We start from the raw sequence: 20,426 nt of genomic DNA on the forward strand, positions 1-20,426 counted from the left end.
TAAATCAAATGTTGTGCTAGAGACTTTGATTTGCTTTGCAAAATGAGAGTACATGATTGAATATTACTAGAATGTAAAGTTTTGGCTTATAATTGTTTTTACCATTTCGGTTGAGTTAAAGTTGACCAGAAGCTTGAAATTTGGCAAGTTATCATGATTTATGAAAATATTTAAAAACTGATAAAGCTACAACCATGAGTTATTTTCTGTTGTATTCTACATGAAATTGCTTTTCCATATATAAAACTTTATGTAACGTGCTAATATAAAACAATGCAAACATTCACGACAAAATGGCAGAAAAATTTCTGAAATTTTCGGCCGAGTTACAGGCGTAAGAAAAGTTTTTCAAATTCTATAAACCAAAATATTGTGCTAGAAGACTTCCAATTTGTTGAAAATGAAGGTACATGATTGAATATTACTAGAATGTAAGGTTTTGAAAAACACAATTGCGTTTTAAAACCATTTGGTGGGTCAATGTGGAAGGTTGAAATTTTTGTAGTCGGCGTCTGATGCGTCCCATGCGCCCAACAGACAATTTTGTCGATGTATGATCCCGTCAGTAGGCGTTTAAGGGTTAAAGGACAGCCTTCTGGAATGGATTAAGTCGTTTAAACGAAATATGTAACCCCAGTTGAAGTAAACACAACAGTCGAAACAGTAGACATTACGACCTGCTATAAGGATTAGAGAACTGCCTAGTACTTCATGAAGAGGAGTAGTCGTCCACCAAGTAGGCCTACTGTGCCCTAAGAATGGATGCCACCATTTGTACATCAGTATGATAATGACTTGCCTCTCCAGAAGGATTGTCATCCATCTACATGAAAAGGCAGTATACCAATCTTGCATGAGAGAAAACACACACACACACACATATGTATGTGTCAGAAGATTGTGAGAAAAGCTGCAATCCTCTATGGTGAAATGGACCACCGCTCCCTCTGCTACAAAGAGGCCCTCACTGTTCACCATCAGGAGAACAATGAGGTGCACTCCTGAGGTAATGCAACAACCTCTCTCGTCTTTGAGCAGCGAGCCCAGAGAGCAGAACCACCCCGCTCCAGCCACTCAGCCATACTCTCAGCCAATAGGAGAGTTCCTTGGCTGTGACATCCACTTAAAAAATTGGCCCCCTTTTTATAAAACCTGTTTTAGGTATAAATATGCCAGTTAATACCCCTGGTGCCATTCACCTTTTGTAAATGTAAAGTGGACTACCAAAACATCGGGATAATAAATGAACTTTGATCAGCTGCTTTATGATATACCTGCTGAAACAAAGTAACCTATTATGGGCATACAAAGTGCCATTCTTTTGAGTGAAATAGTATTAATGCCTTCTTGTGTCAAGAGTGATCAGCATAGGCATATGATGATTTCTTGGCCAGGCTCAAGATGAGGCTGCTCCAAGGCCAATTTCTTGCAACAATTGACTCTCCTATGAAGGAATTGATTTCAACTTTGTTTTGAACATTTTTTCTTTTATCTGCAAACATGGCATTTTTGTGTATTCTCCAGTAATGGAGACCACCTCTTCCTTTGGATCACTCATACTTCACTATTTGGCCATTTTGCAGTGACTTAAAACTTTATGATCTGGCTTATTGAGAAAATGTTTCAGAAAATTATATTTATTTTTATGGGGTTTTGGTAAAAGCATACCCTCAAAATGTATACTGTAATAGATTTGAATATCAGTTTGAATTAAGCTCTCTGAATTTCATCTCCATACAATTTTTTCTATGTAAATTAACTTTTTTCTTGTTTTTGTTATTTTTTTGGTTTTCCAGACCCAGAGATATAACACAGCCAGTACCACCAAAGCCAGTAACTACCCCTTCCAACCAAAATATACCACCCAAGATAGATGCTGTGGAGTTAGAACCCTTCTACTATGGTCAAATAGAGGGGGATTCATCCCTTGGAAGAGAAATTAATAACTACTCTTTCTCTTGTCATCTGTGCAGTGTAAGTTCCGAAGGGATAATGAGGTTTAGTCACTGAATTAAATATAAAAATGCTATTGCAGAGAAATGTAAAAAGTGTTGCCTTCTTAAAAAGGATAACCATGTGTTTGGACAAAGCTTTCAACTGCGATTTCATAAATTACATCCCAAAAATGACTGTAAACTTTATTTCTTATTTCAGGACACATTCACTACTAACATAGACTTCTATGCACATCTGAAAGGTCACATTGGGCATAAAAATGAAAATCACAATTATTGTTGTGACTATTGCACTGACCATTTTGAGACGCCAGAGGCCAAGGATTATCATCAGAAATTTGTAAGCACTTTGCTGAATTGCATTTTATCATAAAAATGGATTAAATGGTTTTTTCCAGTCTACCTTAGTGTATTTTTGACAGTTTTCCTGATCAGTCAGTCTTATATGTTTTATTAGATATTACTTCATCAAGAACCCGTAAATTTTATTAGCATTGTTTTCTGAAGACTTGGATACACAGATCCTGTTTATTGCTGTTGTGTAATTTGATGTTGGGAATATTTCATTAGTGCAATGAAATACTTTGAAATTTACTCATTAGGAATAATAATTAATCTATAGCACTTGCTGATTGACACACTCCACTAATATTTGCCATATTTTTTTTCTATAACAGAGACATTTACAGATGGACACCAGGTATACTTGGTGTCGAATTTGTACAGAGAGTTTCCCAGGTGAATTCCAGCTAGTTAATCACATGGCTAAAAAGCATTATGAGTGTGAACTCCCGTACAGATGTGAAGTTTGTAATTTTACGAGTTCCATGTACTACAGTGTCATCAGTCACTTTAAAGTAGTAAGTATTATGCCACAAAGTGTAAATGAAAGTTATTTCCTCACCTTCAATCCCAGATACATGGATTTGCTATGTATCTGGGATTTCATTTCAGCCATCTGACCATTTTAAATTTCATTCCTTTGTTTAGTAATTTTAGAAATTTCTTGATGCATACTTGTTGGCAGTTAACATTTAATTTTTATTTCAAAAGTAAAAGCTTTTTAAGTTCGCACTGTATTTATAGGTGTCTTATGTAGAGGGATATTATATGGTTAGTGTGTTGCATGGGTTTATTCATGTGAGATGAAAGCAGCCAAGCTTTTGTGATCAGAGTTTGCTTGTTGGTGTGCCTGTTCATATATATGTCTGTCAGGCATAACTTTGTCTGCTGGCCATCCCTTTCAGTTTGGCATAAACATTTCAAATGTTTTCTCTTCAGAATTACTGGATCACTTTCATCAAACTAGGCACAGATAATCCATGAGTACATTAGAGTAAAGTATGTTCAGAACAGGGCCATCACCCCTTTCCAAGGTGAGGTAACCTAGAACTACTAGGCCAGAGGTGATAAAATTGCACAGGATAAGACACAACATGGGACAAAAGGTATATATTACAGTTGGGTAGGGGCTTGTATAAGTCACTGATACCTTGCACATTCTTATAACCAGACACAAGACATATTCCAGGTGGGGAATGAACTTAGTAGTTAGACACTTCTCTAAGCTCAGGAGTATGTCTTCTGCATAAAAGGCAGTGATTTTCTTTTCTGTAGAAGCAGATATCAAATTTTGAAGTAATTTGCATTTTCTGTAGGTATACAGTACAAACAACCTTTTAATATAGTCCTATTTCAGCTGCCCCATTTAATCCCTGATCCTACAAGAAAAGTGCTGACTAAGGGCAGGCAAGTTGGGGATTCCCCCAATTGCTGTTCTCCCCTCAGTTAACTGCTTTGTTACCGAGGATCTAAAACTGTTTCTAGCTCTCCCTGAGGAATATTTTTACACAAAAGGCAGGTCTTAGTGTCAGGATTTATTCTGGTAGGGGATAACAGAAATGAAGCGAATTCTAGTTCGACCAAGGAAGCCAGGCGAGAGGAGACCAAGGATGAGATGCACTGGTACCATGCATGGGTGTCTTGTCTCCACACACACACACACACACACACACACACACACACACACACACACACACACACACACACACACACACACACACACACACACACACACACACACACACACACACACACACACACACACACACACACACACACCATTAATTTTAGCTTTGATCCATAATACTTTAAAGCAGTTTAGATCAAAGGTTTACATATGAATTTTAAATAGTGTGCTCATCTTTCCAGATTTTATAGATTTTCAGTGGCTTAATGATTATAAAGAGTTTGAGACTACCCACTTTGTGGTCTCACTCACAAAATTCTCTAAATGAGTTGTGAAAATTGCTTGTAGGAAGATACCAAAGACAGTTGAAAAGTAGGAAGAGACCTAAGGAACAGATAAAAAGTAAGAAGAGACCAAAGGAACAGATGAAAAGCAAAGGTAGAAATCAGCACAGCGGGACCTGAAGGGTGCTGTTAAGAAACTTTAGTGCCCTGAACATTGTGGCGTACAAGGTGCACTTAAGTGAAAGTGAAACAAGGTTGTTGTATTGGTGAGAATAAGCAATATATCAGGTAATTTCGGCCATATGATTATTTTTTCAACACATTCTCTTCCATTGGCTCTCTTGAAGAGTTTTTATACAAAGGAAGGACTTTATTGAGAAATTTTATCAATTGATTATGTGAACTCTTGCCTATATATGTGAATTATTTTGAGACCACCGATTCTTATTTCTATGCTGTCTTTGGGTTGGCTCAAAGAATTTGTTCTAAGATTCTGAATTTTGCATGAAAGTTAGAGACCAAAGGAACAGGTAAAATTAAAAGCAGTAGGATAATTGTAGGGTTATGGATCTATTTTTAAAATGTTACTAATAGAGATAATGTTATATATTTTTCAGGAACACAAAGGTTCACCGTATGTTCAGTGCCATTACTGTCTGTCTGTGAAGACCATCAATTCATTGTCTGCCTATTCATTTTCTCTACGAATGTTGCAGCATCTCACGGTATTGTCCTTTATAATTTTTTTTTCTTTTAATGAGTAACAATTTTCTTAAGAGTGAACAAGAATTAAGGTTAATTGTACAAAGTTCCCTCTTCCCAATTTACATTGGTAATAATATAGTGATAGCTGGCAGTAAATTTTATTTTTAAACATCTGACTTACCTGGTAGTTATATATATAGCTTAAGTCCCTGACGCTATATATATAACTACCAGGTAAGTATGTTCAAAAATTTATTTTATTATGAAAATATCATATTTTGATAACAGTCCAGTGTCAGTAACTATATATATTCTCTTTCTTCTTGCAGAAACATAACTCTCAGCAAGGAAAATGTAAATCATGTGTTTTGACCTTCTACAGTAAATATTTGCTTGATGAACACAAGAAAAAGGACCATGTTAGTCGAATTAATGTTGTAGGTAAGATCTTCCAGCCCTTCCCATTTCTTGATATTAATGCTTTCTTATCTATTTGTGAAGAAAATAGTGTCTAAATGGTATGCTTGTAGAGGTCTTAAAGTTTCTTGGCTGTAATTCTCCAATTTACTTGTTTTTTTATATTTTTGTTGTCAAGCTGAAAGTCGGCTTGAATACGAATGCAGGAAAGGCAGAATCAGACAAGCCCCAACCCTAAGCCTATGCTAGCCTACCCCAAACCTTGGCCTAACATTGCAGTTTACTTAACCTACCACATGGGAATAAACTTCGAAGTCAGTAAAACTAGTAGAATCCACAGAAGCAATAGTACCACTTTTGTGTATATACAGTCAAATAAACACATTTTCCTTGAAATACATCCATAATTATTGTACTTTGGGAGGCAAGTGTCTCTTTTCACACAAAGACCATCAGTAAAGTAAGCTCTGAGTTCATTAGATTCAGTATTAAAACAGTACATTACCGTGCGGTAAATTAGAAACAAAATAGCAAACTACCCCAAATAATGAAATTCACTTATAAGGTACTGCATGCACTTATTTTCAATCTTGGTTTAGGCCTGTCTACTATAATCCCTATTTCCTATTTCACGAGTTTGACAATTCTGTGTACATGCTGCCTAAGTCTTAAAAGCCATAAGCAAAAACCAGAAAGTTTCCCTTGTGATGTAGAACTGTTGCAAACAAAATATATTGAGGCAGTTGTCTCAGTACATAATATTTTAATGCAACACAATCATTATAGTATTATATAGGCTTGTTTTTGTACTCAAATGCCAATGTATAGTCTATTGTATGCAAGTTAGTAAAAATAAAAAGGAATGAAGGATTGGTGTACCACACTTTACACATTAATGTCTGTAAGATTCCTAAGTGTAAAAATGTTTAAGAAGCTAATCAAGAAAAACTTAGGTACCCTATGCAAAGTTAGTGGTATGAACATACATAACCACTCATGAGTGAGACACCATACTGGTGTAAAGTCAATTTGTGTGTCTCAAATAACAGTTAAAATAAATTGTAATTTTGTTACTTGTATGTACATTTAAAATATATAGTATACATGCATGAAAAATTAAATCACATCAAGGCATATTATATATGTAATATAGCTGTACAATCTTACATGTGCTGGTGTAGTGACAGATATTCCTTAAAGCAACTGTCACAGGAACAGTGCAGCCCACCAAAATTTTGACATAATTATCTGTAATTTAAACCCCAGTAGAGTTACCAATTGAATTTTAACTTTCCATCCCATATTTTACAGCACTTCCTATCCATGATCAACGCTAACAGCAGACAAAAGAGAAGAATATGGACTTAAATTCACATAGTACATTCACCTGTAAACTGAGCTTATAACCAAAGTAACCCTTCTTTACCTTTGGGTTTCCACATTTAAATTGCACACGATGCTGGGATACGATGAATATCACAGTCCATTCCATACAGCACAGCACATCCTGCAGTCACACAAGAACTACCCAGTTTAACTATCCATAGACAATACTGTACTTAAAATTTATTGTGTATGTACCAACAATTAATTACCACCACTAACATTGTTGTCATTCAGTCAGCAAAGCAGCATGTTGTTATACATTCCAAGCTTTGTGGCTAAAACACAAATTACCACCTCTGAACCTCTTTGTCATTTCCTACTTACCTATACAGTCAGGGAATGAGGACCCTACTTACCTATTCAGTTAGGTAATGAGGGAGACATGCTTTTATGCCATGTGAAAGCCATGTATTTAATCCACTTTTATGTGTTAATGTGGTGTCCATAGACATGCCATCTCACTCTGGGTCAGCAGTAGTTCTTAAAAGCTTATGAAGTATCACTGAATCCAAGATATCAGACTGAAGATTATTGGAATTAAGGTTGTGCCATGTTATTGGCATGCAAGGGAAACATTGGCAGCTTGGAGATCTTCACCTACTTGTTACTTTTTACCATGGAGAACATGCTCACAAGTCTTTTACTTGCACTTTATTGGCCCTTTCATAGCTGCAGGTCAAGTTTTACCCATTATTAAGAGGAAAGGGGATGGGTTTTAGACGATTCTTCCTCATGATGCATATGTTTCCCTTCATTGTGTAGAACCCATGGGTATTACTTCTACATTTGTGTTCATAGGATGTGTGAGGCATCAGTTTTGTTTGACTATCCCAGAATTGTACAGTCAACATTTTATTAATAAGATACCTGTCCATTCAAGACCTCTTTGAGTATCCACAAAGTCTGGAGTGCTAATTTTACAAGGATAGGAGTAGCAAGAGATCTTCTCACCTAAGAGGCTATTCTGGTTTCCAGAAAGTAACAAACTTGGGAAAAAGTTTTTTTTTTAACAAAATTTATTTTGTTTGGCTTTTGCAGTTTGGCCAAACAACATATGGAATGATTTGAGTGCTGCTGTTTGTTGTTCTTCTTCTGCAGGATGTCTGAAAATTGTGGTGTGTGTACAGTTAGGCTAGTGCAAAGTGGTTGTATTAAGATAAAATATTTTTATGAAGTATATATATCTGTCTGTCTTTCTCTCCAGTTCATATGTCATCTGTACTCTAAAAGCTGAAAAGTTTATTAGTAAATGTAGGCAATGCTTGCATTGGCATGTACGATAAACCCCAAGATAGATACACTCACTCAACTCCATCCTCTAGATACCACTCAACCAATCACTACCCAGTATTCAACTTGCACATTGAGTTTTTTTCTCTCGAGTATTGGTTATCAGTAGAGCACTCCTGCACAAGATTATGCTCTAGGTACCCTTAGACATTAGGTGGACTCTCACCTCTGTGCTCAAAAACATGAGTGGCACACAGCCAGGGGTGGTGTTTATTGAAGCACCTAATAGGTGTTACTGCACAATGCTTAAAACCCTTCACTTGAGACAAATGAAGACAATTCTTATACATGAAAATTCAACTGATGTCCCATTCTAATTTAATTTATTCTATGTCTGTTCTGAAAACAGAAAAGTACCACATAAGACAATGAAATTAATTATAGCCTGTGTTCTAAATCCACTAAAGTTTTATATCATTAAATGCCTTTTTATTTTTTTGTCAGGCATGCAGCGATACAAAATCCCAGAAGGGCATACTCGCATCATGTTCCGCCCGTGGGTGAAACGAGGTGCAACTAGTAATGCCCCAACAGTCCACATGCAAATAACAAATACTGTTGCTATATCCACAACATTACAGAGACTAGAGAGCTTGGTTGTTGATGTAGACGAAGAAAAAAAATATTATTGCATAGAATGTGATGGAAATCTCAAGTTAGAACACCACTTCAGGTATAGTTTTTTTTGTTTTGTTTTTGTTTACATGTGCGTATGTTGTTTAAGACTATTTCTCTGTTCTTTATTAAATTTTTGATCCTGCACACTTGGAATCCTTTTAAATTTTACTCATTTTAATTTTACCTCTAAATTTCCATTGCAACATTGAATATACCATCCAAAACTAGAATAATTTCAAACTGAATGCTACTGTTATCGATGATAAGTTTAAGGAAATTCAACAGTAATGTACAATACTTGAAGTATGAAGCCTTTTTAATCCCATAACATCAATATATTAAGTTTTGGATGTACAGTATTATGCTTGATCCAGAATCTTTACATGGCTGATGAAATTTATTAACAGGTATGAATATAAAAATTCTGCTTGTGGAAAAAAGGTAGTTACATAGAAGATATTAGAAAAACTTAGTTACATAGAAGATATTAGAAAAACTATCATTTCCATATAAGTAACTTACCAAGTAACTACATGGCTATTAGTTTCACTTAAACGCAGCAGTTCAAAATTTGAAATTCGCGGTAACGCTGTTGTTTTAGTTTAGGTAACTATACCCCTCCCAATTTCAGGGAAGAATAGGTACAACAGTGCTAAAAGAACTCAATCCGTTTCTGCCGGTCAACTGAACAACGTTTGGTTGAGCAGCTCTGATTTGATTTTCACCAGAGGGTTGTATCTTTCTCCTTTGGTGAAGTATTCATTCGTGTTGGTTACATGCTATTTATTAGCTTAGCTAATTCCCTATTCAGACTTGTGACTAATTTGATTTAGTAATGTCGGACTCTAGCTTGTCTAGTACAGGCAGTCCCCTGTTATCGGCGGGGTTCCGTTCCCGACGGCATGACGACAACCGAAAATCACCGCTAACCGAAAATCGGCAATAATAGCACTGATCCCTGGTTAGCGGCGCCGATAACCAGTTAGTGGCACCGATAACCGGTGATCAGCAGCGCCGATAACCGGTTATCAGCGACGAAAATCTGGTTATCGTCGTCGCTAGACAAGCGGCGTAAAACCGGATCGCCGGTAACCGAGGCTGCCGATAACCGGGGACTGCCTGTATTAGGTAATGCAGCAAAGGCTAATACTAGACTTACTTCTGCTAAGTATGACTAAACTCCGCTACCTGACTCCTATTCTTCCGAACCCGATGTCATCGCCAGCCTAGAAGCTAGAATTGACCAAAAGTTAGGTCTGCAGGTTAACACTGTAGCCCAAATCAGGTCTTCAGTTAAGGCCCTTATGGACCAGGGAAGTGTAATTAGTGTTGGTGCAAGTGCAGTGTCAGTGTAGGAGGTGACTACTCGTCCCACTGATACTCCTAAACAAAGGCCAGTGTCAAACTCCCCCAAACCTGAGAGCGGGCAATCTGGAGGCCCCAAACCTGGGAGGGGGCAAACTGGAGGTCTAAGGGAGGTCAGTGGGGTTTGTCCATGGGTAGTTGCCCCCTCAGCCGAGCCTGTTGATCGAACCCAGGGCTCGGTGGATCACCATTGGAAAGACGTCCACACGGATGTTCGTGCTCTGTCGCCCAGTGATTCGAACACCTTGATACTTTTCAAAAGTATCAAGGCCATTGAAAAGGCATGCTCCTTCCGCTGAGCGCGCTTCCCCAAGTGGGTTGTGCATAACTTTTCGGTGATGGAGAGCCAGTCTTTGATGTGGCAGTCCTCATCCAAGTTGTTTGACCGCCCAGCGGCTGAGCATACAGTATCAAAGTGATTTGTATCAAAGCGCCCATCTTCCAGTCCCAAACAGGTTGTGCATGACACTTCGGTGACGGAGAGCCAGTCTTTGATGCGGCATTCCTCATCCAAGTTGTCCAAGCACCCAGTTTCTGAACGTATAGTGTCCAAGTGTTCTGTGTCAAAGCGACCAGTGTCCTAGCTCCCAACTTCCTAGTGCACAGTATCCTAACGCCCAATGCCCGAGTGTATAGTGTCCAGGTGTTCTGTTTCAAAGCTACCAGTGTCCGAACACCCAATGTCCGAGTGTATAGTGTCGGATTGCCCCCATGTCTGAGCATTCAGTGTCTAAGCGCCCAGTGTCAGTACGCCCAGTTTCCGAGCGCTGTATATCAGAATTTTCGCCTTCAGTTATGGACTCTCAGCGTCCGAGCACCCAACTTTCAAGCACACAGTGCCTGAACACCCAATGTCTGAGCGTATAGTGTTGGATCGCCCAGTGTCCGAGCGCTCAGGCTATGAGCACCCAGTGTCTAAGTGCCCAGTGTCAGTATGCCCAGTTTCCAAGCGCCATATGTCAGAATTTTCACCTTCGGTATGCTCGGCCCCAACCCCTGCTGACATGGTGCCGTTGGATAGCATCCTCGTCCTTTTACAGAAGCAACCTTCTGCTACGCAGGAGCAGGTGGACTTGGCTCCACCTCCCATTTCATCCAATGAAGAAGCCATTGATCAAGAGCATCATCCTATGTCAGCGTATGCAGCGCTCTTAAAGTAATTCCTCTTCTGCTGTCCAGCTGTCTTCTTTAAAAGGGCCCGGTCATTGCCTGGTTCAGCCTTCATGATGAAACAGCCAGTAGAGACCTCCAGGCTACCGAAGATGGTCATCTCCTCATCCTCTAGGAAGGCCTTAGCAGGCATTGGCAGTTGGTTAATGAAGAAGAAGGAGTTTGGTTAGGTGATTTTCAGCGCGCCTCCCTCCAGCCTGTTGCCAAGGAGGTACTTGTCCTACTCCACTGGGGAAGCTTCTTCTCTGGGAGTTTCTGTCTCCTCCCAGGGGGACTTGTTGACTCAGCACGGAGATTGGCTTTCAACTCCACTAAAATCATGTTCACATCCTCAGGGCTAGACCATTTCGTGGAGATGTCTTTAAAGTCTTCGAAGTGGTCAGCTTCTTAGGCTGGACAGCCGGTTGAAGTGGTCAGCTTCTTGGACTGGACAGTTGGGGCGTTACCCAAGAAAATAGAAGATTGCAGTACACTTCAAGAGAATTTCGCTGCAGATTGGGTGGGAGTACTCTCGTGCGGATGAGGCCATCAGAGATGGCTCCCAGGAGCTGGCTACCTTATTCATGGGAGCCCTTAAGAAAAGGGAACTTTACCACTAAAGGTGTAACTTCCTCTCAAAGATCTACTCTGCTGGTCACACCTTCAGATCAGTCAGCTTTATTCCCGAGGGCTACTACAGAGCAGGTCATGTCAGACTTACAGAAGAAGTCGACACAGGACCTTTTGATGTAGTCGACGAGGCATGCCAAGGAACCAACCCATGGCACTTCAGTCTCGTTCAGCAGAAGAACTGTTCCCCTGTTGCAGCAGTAGCCCTTCCAAGGCGGAAGAACCAAGTTTCAGCCCCGCCTGCGCTCGAATCTGTGATCAGTCTGACCAGCCAAGAAGTCGTCCTCCAAACTGGCCTCTCGCAAGTGAGCTTCCGGTCCTCCATGTCCCCGTAGGAGTCGTGCTTCCCCATTTCTGGGACAAATGGGAAGCCAGGAATGCAGAACCCTGGGTAGTAAAAGTCCTACAAGAGGGCTAAGCCATTCCATTCAGGGAAAAACCTCCTTTGATGTCCTCGCCCATCAGCGTAACAGCCTACTCGAAAGGCTTGGAGAAGTTTTTGGCCTTGGAGGGAGAAGTATCGTCCCTACTCAGGAAAAGAGCTGTGGAGGTGGTTGAAGATGTAAGCACAGAGGGATTTTACAACCGTCTGTTCATCATCCCCTAGCATTGGGAGGTTGGAGACCTATCCTGGACATCAGTGCTTTGAAATTTTTTGTGCAGTCCACCAAGTTCAAGATGGAAATGAACCATTCAGTCCTGTCAGCCATTCATCAGGGAGACTGGATGGTAACGATCAACATGGAGGATGCTTACTTCCATGCCCCAGTACATACGGACTCCTGGAAGCATCTGCTGTTCATATTCCAGGGCAGGGTCCTTCAGTTCAGGGCTCTCTGCTTCGGCCTCTCTACAGCTCCGCAAGTCTTCACCTGTTGCTTTGATGCAATTGATTCTCTATTTGGGGATGAGGATCTGACTTTTTGGGTTTTTCCGCCCCACAAAAGGATTCAGAACTACCTGAAGAAAGTAAGGAGCTTCATGTCTTGCCCGTCGTGCACAGCCAACAATTGGATGAGTCTGCTGGGCACACTCGTCCATCGAGAGGTTTGTGCCTTTAGGAATGTTACACACAAAGAGTCCTGCAATTCTTCCTAAAGGCCAGTTGGCAAAGGAAAACCCTCCCAGACCCCTTCATTTTCCCACCACTCCCGAGATCAAGGCAGACCGGTGGTGGCTTGCGGAGGAGAGGTTTTTAGTAGGAAAGTCACTGCAACTGCTGAGCCCCGACGTGTCAGATCTGGGTTGGAGGGGCTCTGTTAAACGACATGGAGATTTCCGGTACATGGTCGTTAGAAGAAAAGAGACTACATATCAATGTAAGGGAACTGAAGGCAATTCACTTGGCCTTTCAGCATTTTGTGACAACAACATGTGGCAAGGCAGTCACAGTCCATTCAGACAACATGGCCGCATTGGCCTACATCAAAAATCAGGGAGGGACTAATTCCTCCCTTTACGAAGCAGCCAAGGATCTTCTCTGGGCAGAGAACAACCGCACCAGGATAATAACTCGCTTCATCCAGGGCAAGGTAAACGTTCTCATGGACGAGTTGTCGCTGCAGACGGGTCCTACCGACGTAATGGACACTGAATCCGCAGGTATGCACTGACTGTGGAGCCTGATGACCGTGGCAGGGTTCCCCTCTGAGCAACCGGGCCTCAAAGTCGCCCTTTTAATTTTTATAATAGAAGTTCAGGCGGTGGGGAAAGCCGTTGATAGACATGTTTGCAACGTTGAGGAACCATCGCCTTCCCTTTTACTGTCCCCCAATCCCAGACCCTCTGGCATGGGCGACAGATGCCATGCTCCAAGACTGGCAACAGATGCCATGCTCCAAGACTCAGTATGGTGTGAGAAGTTTTAAACAAATTCACAGCTCACACCAACACATCCTTGACACTTGTAGCTGTGTTTTGGCCACAGAAAGTGTGTTCCTGGACGCCACTTCGTTGGTTTTTAAGAAGAACTTGTTGCTCTCCACGATTCTCCAGTCACCTTACTGGAAGTCATAATCAGTGTTCGCCTCCCGCTATTTGCGCGATGTGGAGACAATCTGTAATAATTGCAACACATTAGGTCCATTGGCTGTTGCTGGAATGGTATTGGGGGAAGAAGGCTAGGGGATATCCCTTCCAATCCTCCATCTCCTTGACTTGTTAAAGGATGCCAAGTTTTGGGAAGCATGGTGTACCGTGTACCAAGTTTTGGGAAGCATGGTGTACCGTGTACCATGAGTACCCACCAGTCATTGTTTTTAATGGTTGGTTGATGGTTTTGTTTTTAAATATTGTGTGGTAACAAACTTCTGGTTGTATTCATTGTACTGCACCCAGGGCAAGGGCATTTATTTTGTAAGACCTTGTTAGTCTTCAGAGTCCTCAACTGCAAGGTTCTCCCATTGAAGTAGAGACGACTCTGAGCTTTACTGCCGCGTCACTACAGGTTGAGATGAACGCCAACAAAGGCAATATTCCTGTTGCAGCGCTCTCACCAGATAAGGTCACAACAAGCATTACACCAATGCTGTCTACCTTTCTATTTCAAATTCATCTCCTTTACTGAGTGTTTTTGGGTAGAACATGTCCATGCATCCCACCTGTCAATGTGAGATGCTGTGTAGTTACTTGGTAAGTTACTTATATAAAAATGACATTTTTATTATAAAATAAAGTTTTATATATACTTATGGAGTAACTACATGATCAAAGCCCTTAAAAAAATGACATTTTTATCATAAAATAAAGTTTTATATATACTTACGGAGTAAGTACATGATCAAAGCCCTCCCACCTCTCCTCTCAAGGACATAGGGCAAATAAAGTTTTATATATACTTACAGAGTAACTACATGGTCAAAGCCCTCCCACCTCTCCTCTCATGGACATAGGGCACAGACAAATTGAGCTCTTCACCACTGTTGTACCTATTCTTCCCCGAAAATCGGCGGGGTCTAGTTACCTATACTAAAACAATAGCTTGTTACCGTGAATTTCAAATTTTGAACTGTTGTGGTTAAGTGAAACTAATAGCTATGTAGTTACCTGGTATATATAAAACTTTATCATAAAAATGTCATGTTCTTCAAATTACATACCTCTTCCTTTATAATAGTGAAACAACTTGGTAAATCTGAGCAGTTGCACCCAAGAAAATCTTTACAGTGTCTGAAATTAAACTTTGTAACTTAGATGTGAGAAGGTATTTACTATATTTTATTCAGTTTTTCACAGTTTTTCAAGTGTCGGGCTACAAAGTCACAGCAAGCTTTTATTATATTCTTGCACAGCTTTGTTTTTAGTTTTTACTGAAACTAAAAACAAGTATTTGCATTGTTTTTGTCAACAACAGGGTTTTATTCACAATGTTTTAAGTATCTGTAATTGTTGTAAGGAAATGTAAGTCTTGTTATATCTATAGTTTATAGTTTCAGTGCTACCTTCTTCAGGTATATCGTTGTTGAAATATTGCTCCATCAGGATGTCAGAACACCATTCCTGGATATTTATTCCATGGGTCATGAGCAGGAGCTCAGGTTGTCTAGATTGTGAAACATCCAAGAGCTCAAACGTGGGAGTTACTCATCAAATATAAATTTCTATTCTTTTCATGGAAAGAAAATTTGTACATTCTTCATAGAAACCCTGCAAGCATAAGGAAATTAACATTTTCTATATACTGTAATTTCCCATCATTGTTAGCAGATACTGTTTGGCTATCTGACACTTTTTTCCTCTCTCCAGAACAGACCCTCTGCTATTACCTTTATTACTGTCCTTCAAGAGTTAATTCACACTTCTTGTTCTGCAAAGGTGTTATCTGTCACAACATTTAAGTGCCCAGATCCAGAGGGCTTTTGTTCCCATCAAAACTGTGGGACAGTGTTCTCAGTGATGGTATACAGTAGATGCTAATTCTGTTAAAAAGTGCAAAGCACTTAATGCCTTGATTTTTTATGACATTTATACTCTCTCTCTCTCTCTCTCTCTCTCTCTCTCTCTCTCTCTCTCTCTCTCTCTCTCTCTCTCTCTCTCTCTCTCTCTCTCTCTCTTTATATACTGTAACTTCAGAAGTAGAGACGATGTAATATTTTTGCTCGTGTGTGTCAGTGCAGGTGTTAACAAGAGATCTCTAAATGAATGAAGAGATTCTGGTTTATCTGGGGATAATGCATTTGTTATTAGACCCCTTTCCAGAATGTTCACAGAGTTGATGTTTTGTTGCCATCATAAACTTAAAGCTTGTGTAATGAATAAGCAAGGTGTCCCAGGCTCCACCTTATTGATCAGTCATATATGGCACTTTTTTTAATAACATGTGGTGAGTGTTACATATCCTTTTAATGAAAATATTGTAAATAATGTTCATACTGTTGTTGATTTTATTATTTTGTTGATTTTTACTATGTTTTTATGAATACTGTATATTTATTAGATTTGCTTTTATTTTGTCGTTTATTTTAAATCTTGAGGGGAAACGAACTTAAACCAGAGCCTGCTCCTTATTATGGCAAGAAAAACTGCAGAATACTTTACTCAGATATTTGAGACCTAAAGTCAGATGTTCTTGATCTCCAGAGTTGTGCCCAAAACTTGGTGTGATGTTTTTCTCAGAGACACTTGTAAGTAATAAGTCAAAGGTTGAATTTTTAATCCCAGGGTTTGATACCCGACTTCATTTATCATTTTAATGTCCCACATGAGCAAGGTATGGCTGTATAAAATAGGTCTGAACGACCTATGTATTGCCAAAAAAAATCTTGGAGTGTAGTTGCAATGGAGTTCTTTGTTTTAAGATTTTTTGTTAGTTCTAAGTTCATGTATTTGCTCTTTACCATAATCAAATATTGATAATGCTATATATCACTCTTTGAGAGGTCTAGTATGGCTCAGTCTTAGGATCAAAATCTTCATGCATTATTGCAATGCAAAGCACAGCAAGTGGCTTAATTCAAATGCCACTGATCAGTATGGCTGGTCGGCTCTCGAGTTCTGTGTATCCTCTAATTTTGTTGGGCTAATTGAGGTTTTCACACATATTTCTGGTTATAGATTAGACCTCATATTCATAGGGGTTCCAGCTATTGTTAAGTCCAAGCTCTGTGAGTCTAGAGGCACTTCCAATCACTGTGCCACTGACATGGGCATTTCTGTCATGCCACCATTGGGAAAACAGTCTGGCAGAGATCGAGGTGTCAATTAGGATTGCATTTATGAAGCTTACCAAGCACTTAGTATTTCAGATGCTAAATCTGATCTAAATCCTAAGAGGAATTTGAATTAAATGCTATGGCTCTTTTAGTAAGGTGATGTCCTTAGAAAGTTCAAGATCAGGACAAATGACCAGCCTTGGTTTGATGGTACATGTAGATGAGCTTGCCATGACAAATGACCAAATTCAACACATGGAGACAAAATTGTTTGAGTCTCACTGTGCTGCAAATTGAATTTACCATATAGCTGAGAGAAATTACAGTAATTTCTTAAAGAGGAAACAAAAATTACTCAGCCTCATCTGTAACGGACCAAATTGGCATCTCATATCTTTGGGTCAGGCTCGCCTTCTGTCCCACCACTACTAACAGATGATGGTGGATTATTTACCAGTCGTAAGGAAAAGGGTAAACTGCTTCATTGAGCTTGTAAAGCTCCACAATCAGCGTAAGATGTCCCTCTACCTGATACTTGTCATCCTGAACCTAATGCTAAGATAATCGCATTATCTTGATAGCTGAGGTGGAGAAGATCCTGATGGTTTCTTACTTTTTTAATTTTTAAAATTGTTGTCTTGATTTTTATGTTGACGTATCTTTCCTGATGTTGATTTTTATGTTGACATATCTTTGCTGATGAGCACAAGCTTCGTAATACAGTGATATATTCCAAAGAGTGGCATATCTGCAGACTCCATTAATGTTCTTCTCCCTGTGCACTCCAGAGTTGCAGAAAAATTTATTTTTTAACCACTTTACAGGCATGTGGAATCCATGGGATTTATAGCTAATAGTCAATATGCATAGGGGAGGCAGTTGGGCACCTGCGATGCTCTTTTAAATTTGATGTGCCATTTGCAAGAGAGCCTTGATAAGGACTTTGAGTGTAGAGTAATTCAGGTAGATTTTAGTGCTTCTTTCAGTTTAGTAAATCATAAGGCACTTATTTTTAAACTTCAAAATCTTGGGGTTGGGGGATATTTTTTAGGATTACTTCAAGCTTTCCTTACAGGTAGGCAGCAGTGAGTGCTGTTAATGGGATCTTTAGTCAATCAAGACCTATTGTGTCTGGTTTTCCACAAGGTAGTGTCTTGGTCCGCTGTTATTTTAGTGTGTGCAAGTGATTGGTCGTTGGTCTTGAAAACAAAATTACTCCATATGCCAATGATGCAGTAATTTTGGGTGTAGCAGTCTCCACTTTTAAGGAATGAAGCTGCTCTTAGTCTCAGTCATGATATGGAACGGGTTAGTGAATGGTGTAGTCGATGGGGTACGAGGCTGAACTCCAGTAAAACAAAAGCACTGTTGAATAGTAGATCTCGTACTGATTTTCCACCCCATCCTCCCTTTCATGTAGAAGGGACTGTCCTGAATGAGTGTTAAGCTTTGACTATACTTTCTGTAAGTTTTGACTTGTTGCTTTCGAGAAACATGTAATTGCCCCAACCTCATCTCATCATCCTTGGAGACTTTTCACACTTCCATAAGTTTTCATCTTGCTGCTTGTGACTGAATTGTGTAGGTGCCAAATTGTATCTTCTGCCACTTGAACGTTCAAGTGACTTACTTCACTGTCTTTCCTTGTTTCCAAGTTGCTCTTCTACTATCTCTGCCTTTGCTCATCCTCTTAATCCTGGCCCCCTTGAACTCTGTTCCCACTCATTTGCTTAGTACCTCTCAAACCACCAGCAAAGCTAGACACTGCTAAGAGTCATGTGACCATGAGCTCCAAATCTTGCTTTTTGCTTCTCAATCAATGACGGAAAATTTTATCAGATTCAAGGTTTCTCTTTACAGGCTTGACTCACCTCTTCTGGCCTAGAACCCCTTGCCTTTTGCCCTAGAACCCATTGCCAGAGATCCCTCTTTGCTCTCTTTTGAACTGGCATGACTGGGTAGTTGGGTGTTGCCAGTTCACTGTTAGTTCGTTTATGGCTGAAGATGTAACTAGTGCTCATTGGCTTATCCTGTCCTTAAGTTGTGCTAGTGTTGAACATTTGCTACATGATATGGTTGTGTTACAGTGTTAAACGTTTGCTACATGAACTGTATGTTAGCAAACATTGTGATGACGAGAGATACTGCCTCGTAGGACCTTTTCAGCTTTTTTGCAGCTCCGCTTCACTCCCTGAGTGTTTCCTATACCATGGCTTCTTATCTTTCTGGCTGACCTAGTCCATGACTTAAGGGATAAACTGATCACCACCACCACTGGGGCCAGTTTCATTAACTTGTATATGTTGACCAGCTCTGTTGTGCTTCTTAACCCAAGTAATCTCTGCAAATCCTCTGCATCACATCATCACCACTCCTCTTCTTATGTCCCTCAGAGGTATTGATGTATTTTCTGCTCTGCTTCCCAGCTTCATTGTCCCAAGTTGTCCTTTGTTCCAGAGGCTGAGGTAAGTTTTATCATTAAGCCCCCAAGTAGTAGATCCCAGCTAAGATGAAGTTCTGTCATCTTTGACTTCCCCTCTCCTCTTTGGGCCCCAACTTTAGAAGTTTTAGAGGGTCTCCATTACATTTATTGCTTGCAATTGGTCAGCTCAGTAACAAGTACCATCACCACCAACATTGTTGAGTCTGATTGCCATTGACTCTGCAATTACAACCGGATAAGGAGGTAGCCTCTTTTTTTTTTTTTTTTGCAGAAGGGTGCCATTGAGGAGGTTCTGCCAGAGTTGGGATAGTACATAGGGACTTTCTTGCTTTAATGGTCCTAGTGGACATGTTTTTCCATGTACCGATTCAGCTGCTTTCCAAGAAGTATATTTGCTCAGTTTGGCATGGCTGCATGTTCCAGTTCCAGGCCCTGTGCTTCATTGTATATGTGTACTGTTCCTTGGGGCTTCACCATGAACTTGCCCTGGTTACTATATTGGTGCATCACTGGTCCTGTAGTTCCTTGGGCTTACCCAGACTGGTTAGTCTTGGCTTCTTCAAAGGAAGCAGTTAAAGAGACACTAGTAGATTTCTCTGAACCTTTGTAGGTTGCTGGGGTAGCAGTTCACCTTGGATGGGTTGGATCTGACCCCTTCCTTACAGGCATTCTTGATGGGGATATATGTAGACATTATCATAGAATTGGGCTGTCAAGCAGAGGACAGAGTTCTTCACCTTCAGATCATCAATTCAAATTTCTTTGTCACATTCTCAAAGTTGCTTCCTCACTGTCACCTCTGTATTCACTTCCTCCAGTTACAGTTAGCCTTGTGATGGAAGGCAGCCAATGTCTCCATCGTTTAGAATCCTTACCTGGGAATTAATTCTTCTCAATCTTTGTTGGTGGCTAGACCATCGGTATCTGCTGAAGTGAGTACCCATTGATGCCATCAGATCCCAAACTCCTGGCATTTTCAGACCTTAAGTACGGGCGTGAGCGAAGAGGGATCGGTCCAGGGAAATTCATAAGCACATAAAAAACAGAGCTTTAGGCAGGCTTCTT

At 40.1% G+C, this 20,426-nt stretch overlaps 1 protein-coding gene across 1 annotated transcript in view; it reads left to right on the plus strand.

Moving 5' to 3' along the window:
* row (relative of woc) overlaps positions 1–20,426 on the plus strand; it is a 107,340-nt gene that overhangs the window by 74,741 nt on the left and 12,173 nt on the right. Inside the window, exons 18-23 of the mRNA XM_067118623.1 lie at positions 1,797–1,974; positions 2,155–2,295; positions 2,633–2,815; positions 4,826–4,933; positions 5,243–5,354; positions 8,451–8,679. Of these exons, the coding sequence (XP_066974724.1) occupies positions 1,797–1,974; positions 2,155–2,295; positions 2,633–2,815; positions 4,826–4,933; positions 5,243–5,354; positions 8,451–8,679 (951 nt within the window). The remainder of the gene's footprint in view (positions 1–1,796; positions 1,975–2,154; positions 2,296–2,632; positions 2,816–4,825; positions 4,934–5,242; positions 5,355–8,450; positions 8,680–20,426) is intronic.

This window comes from Macrobrachium rosenbergii, chromosome 16, assembly GCF_040412425.1.
Source record: "Macrobrachium rosenbergii isolate ZJJX-2024 chromosome 16, ASM4041242v1, whole genome shotgun sequence".
Classification (NCBI taxonomy): Eukaryota; Metazoa; Arthropoda; class Malacostraca; order Decapoda; family Palaemonidae; genus Macrobrachium; species Macrobrachium rosenbergii.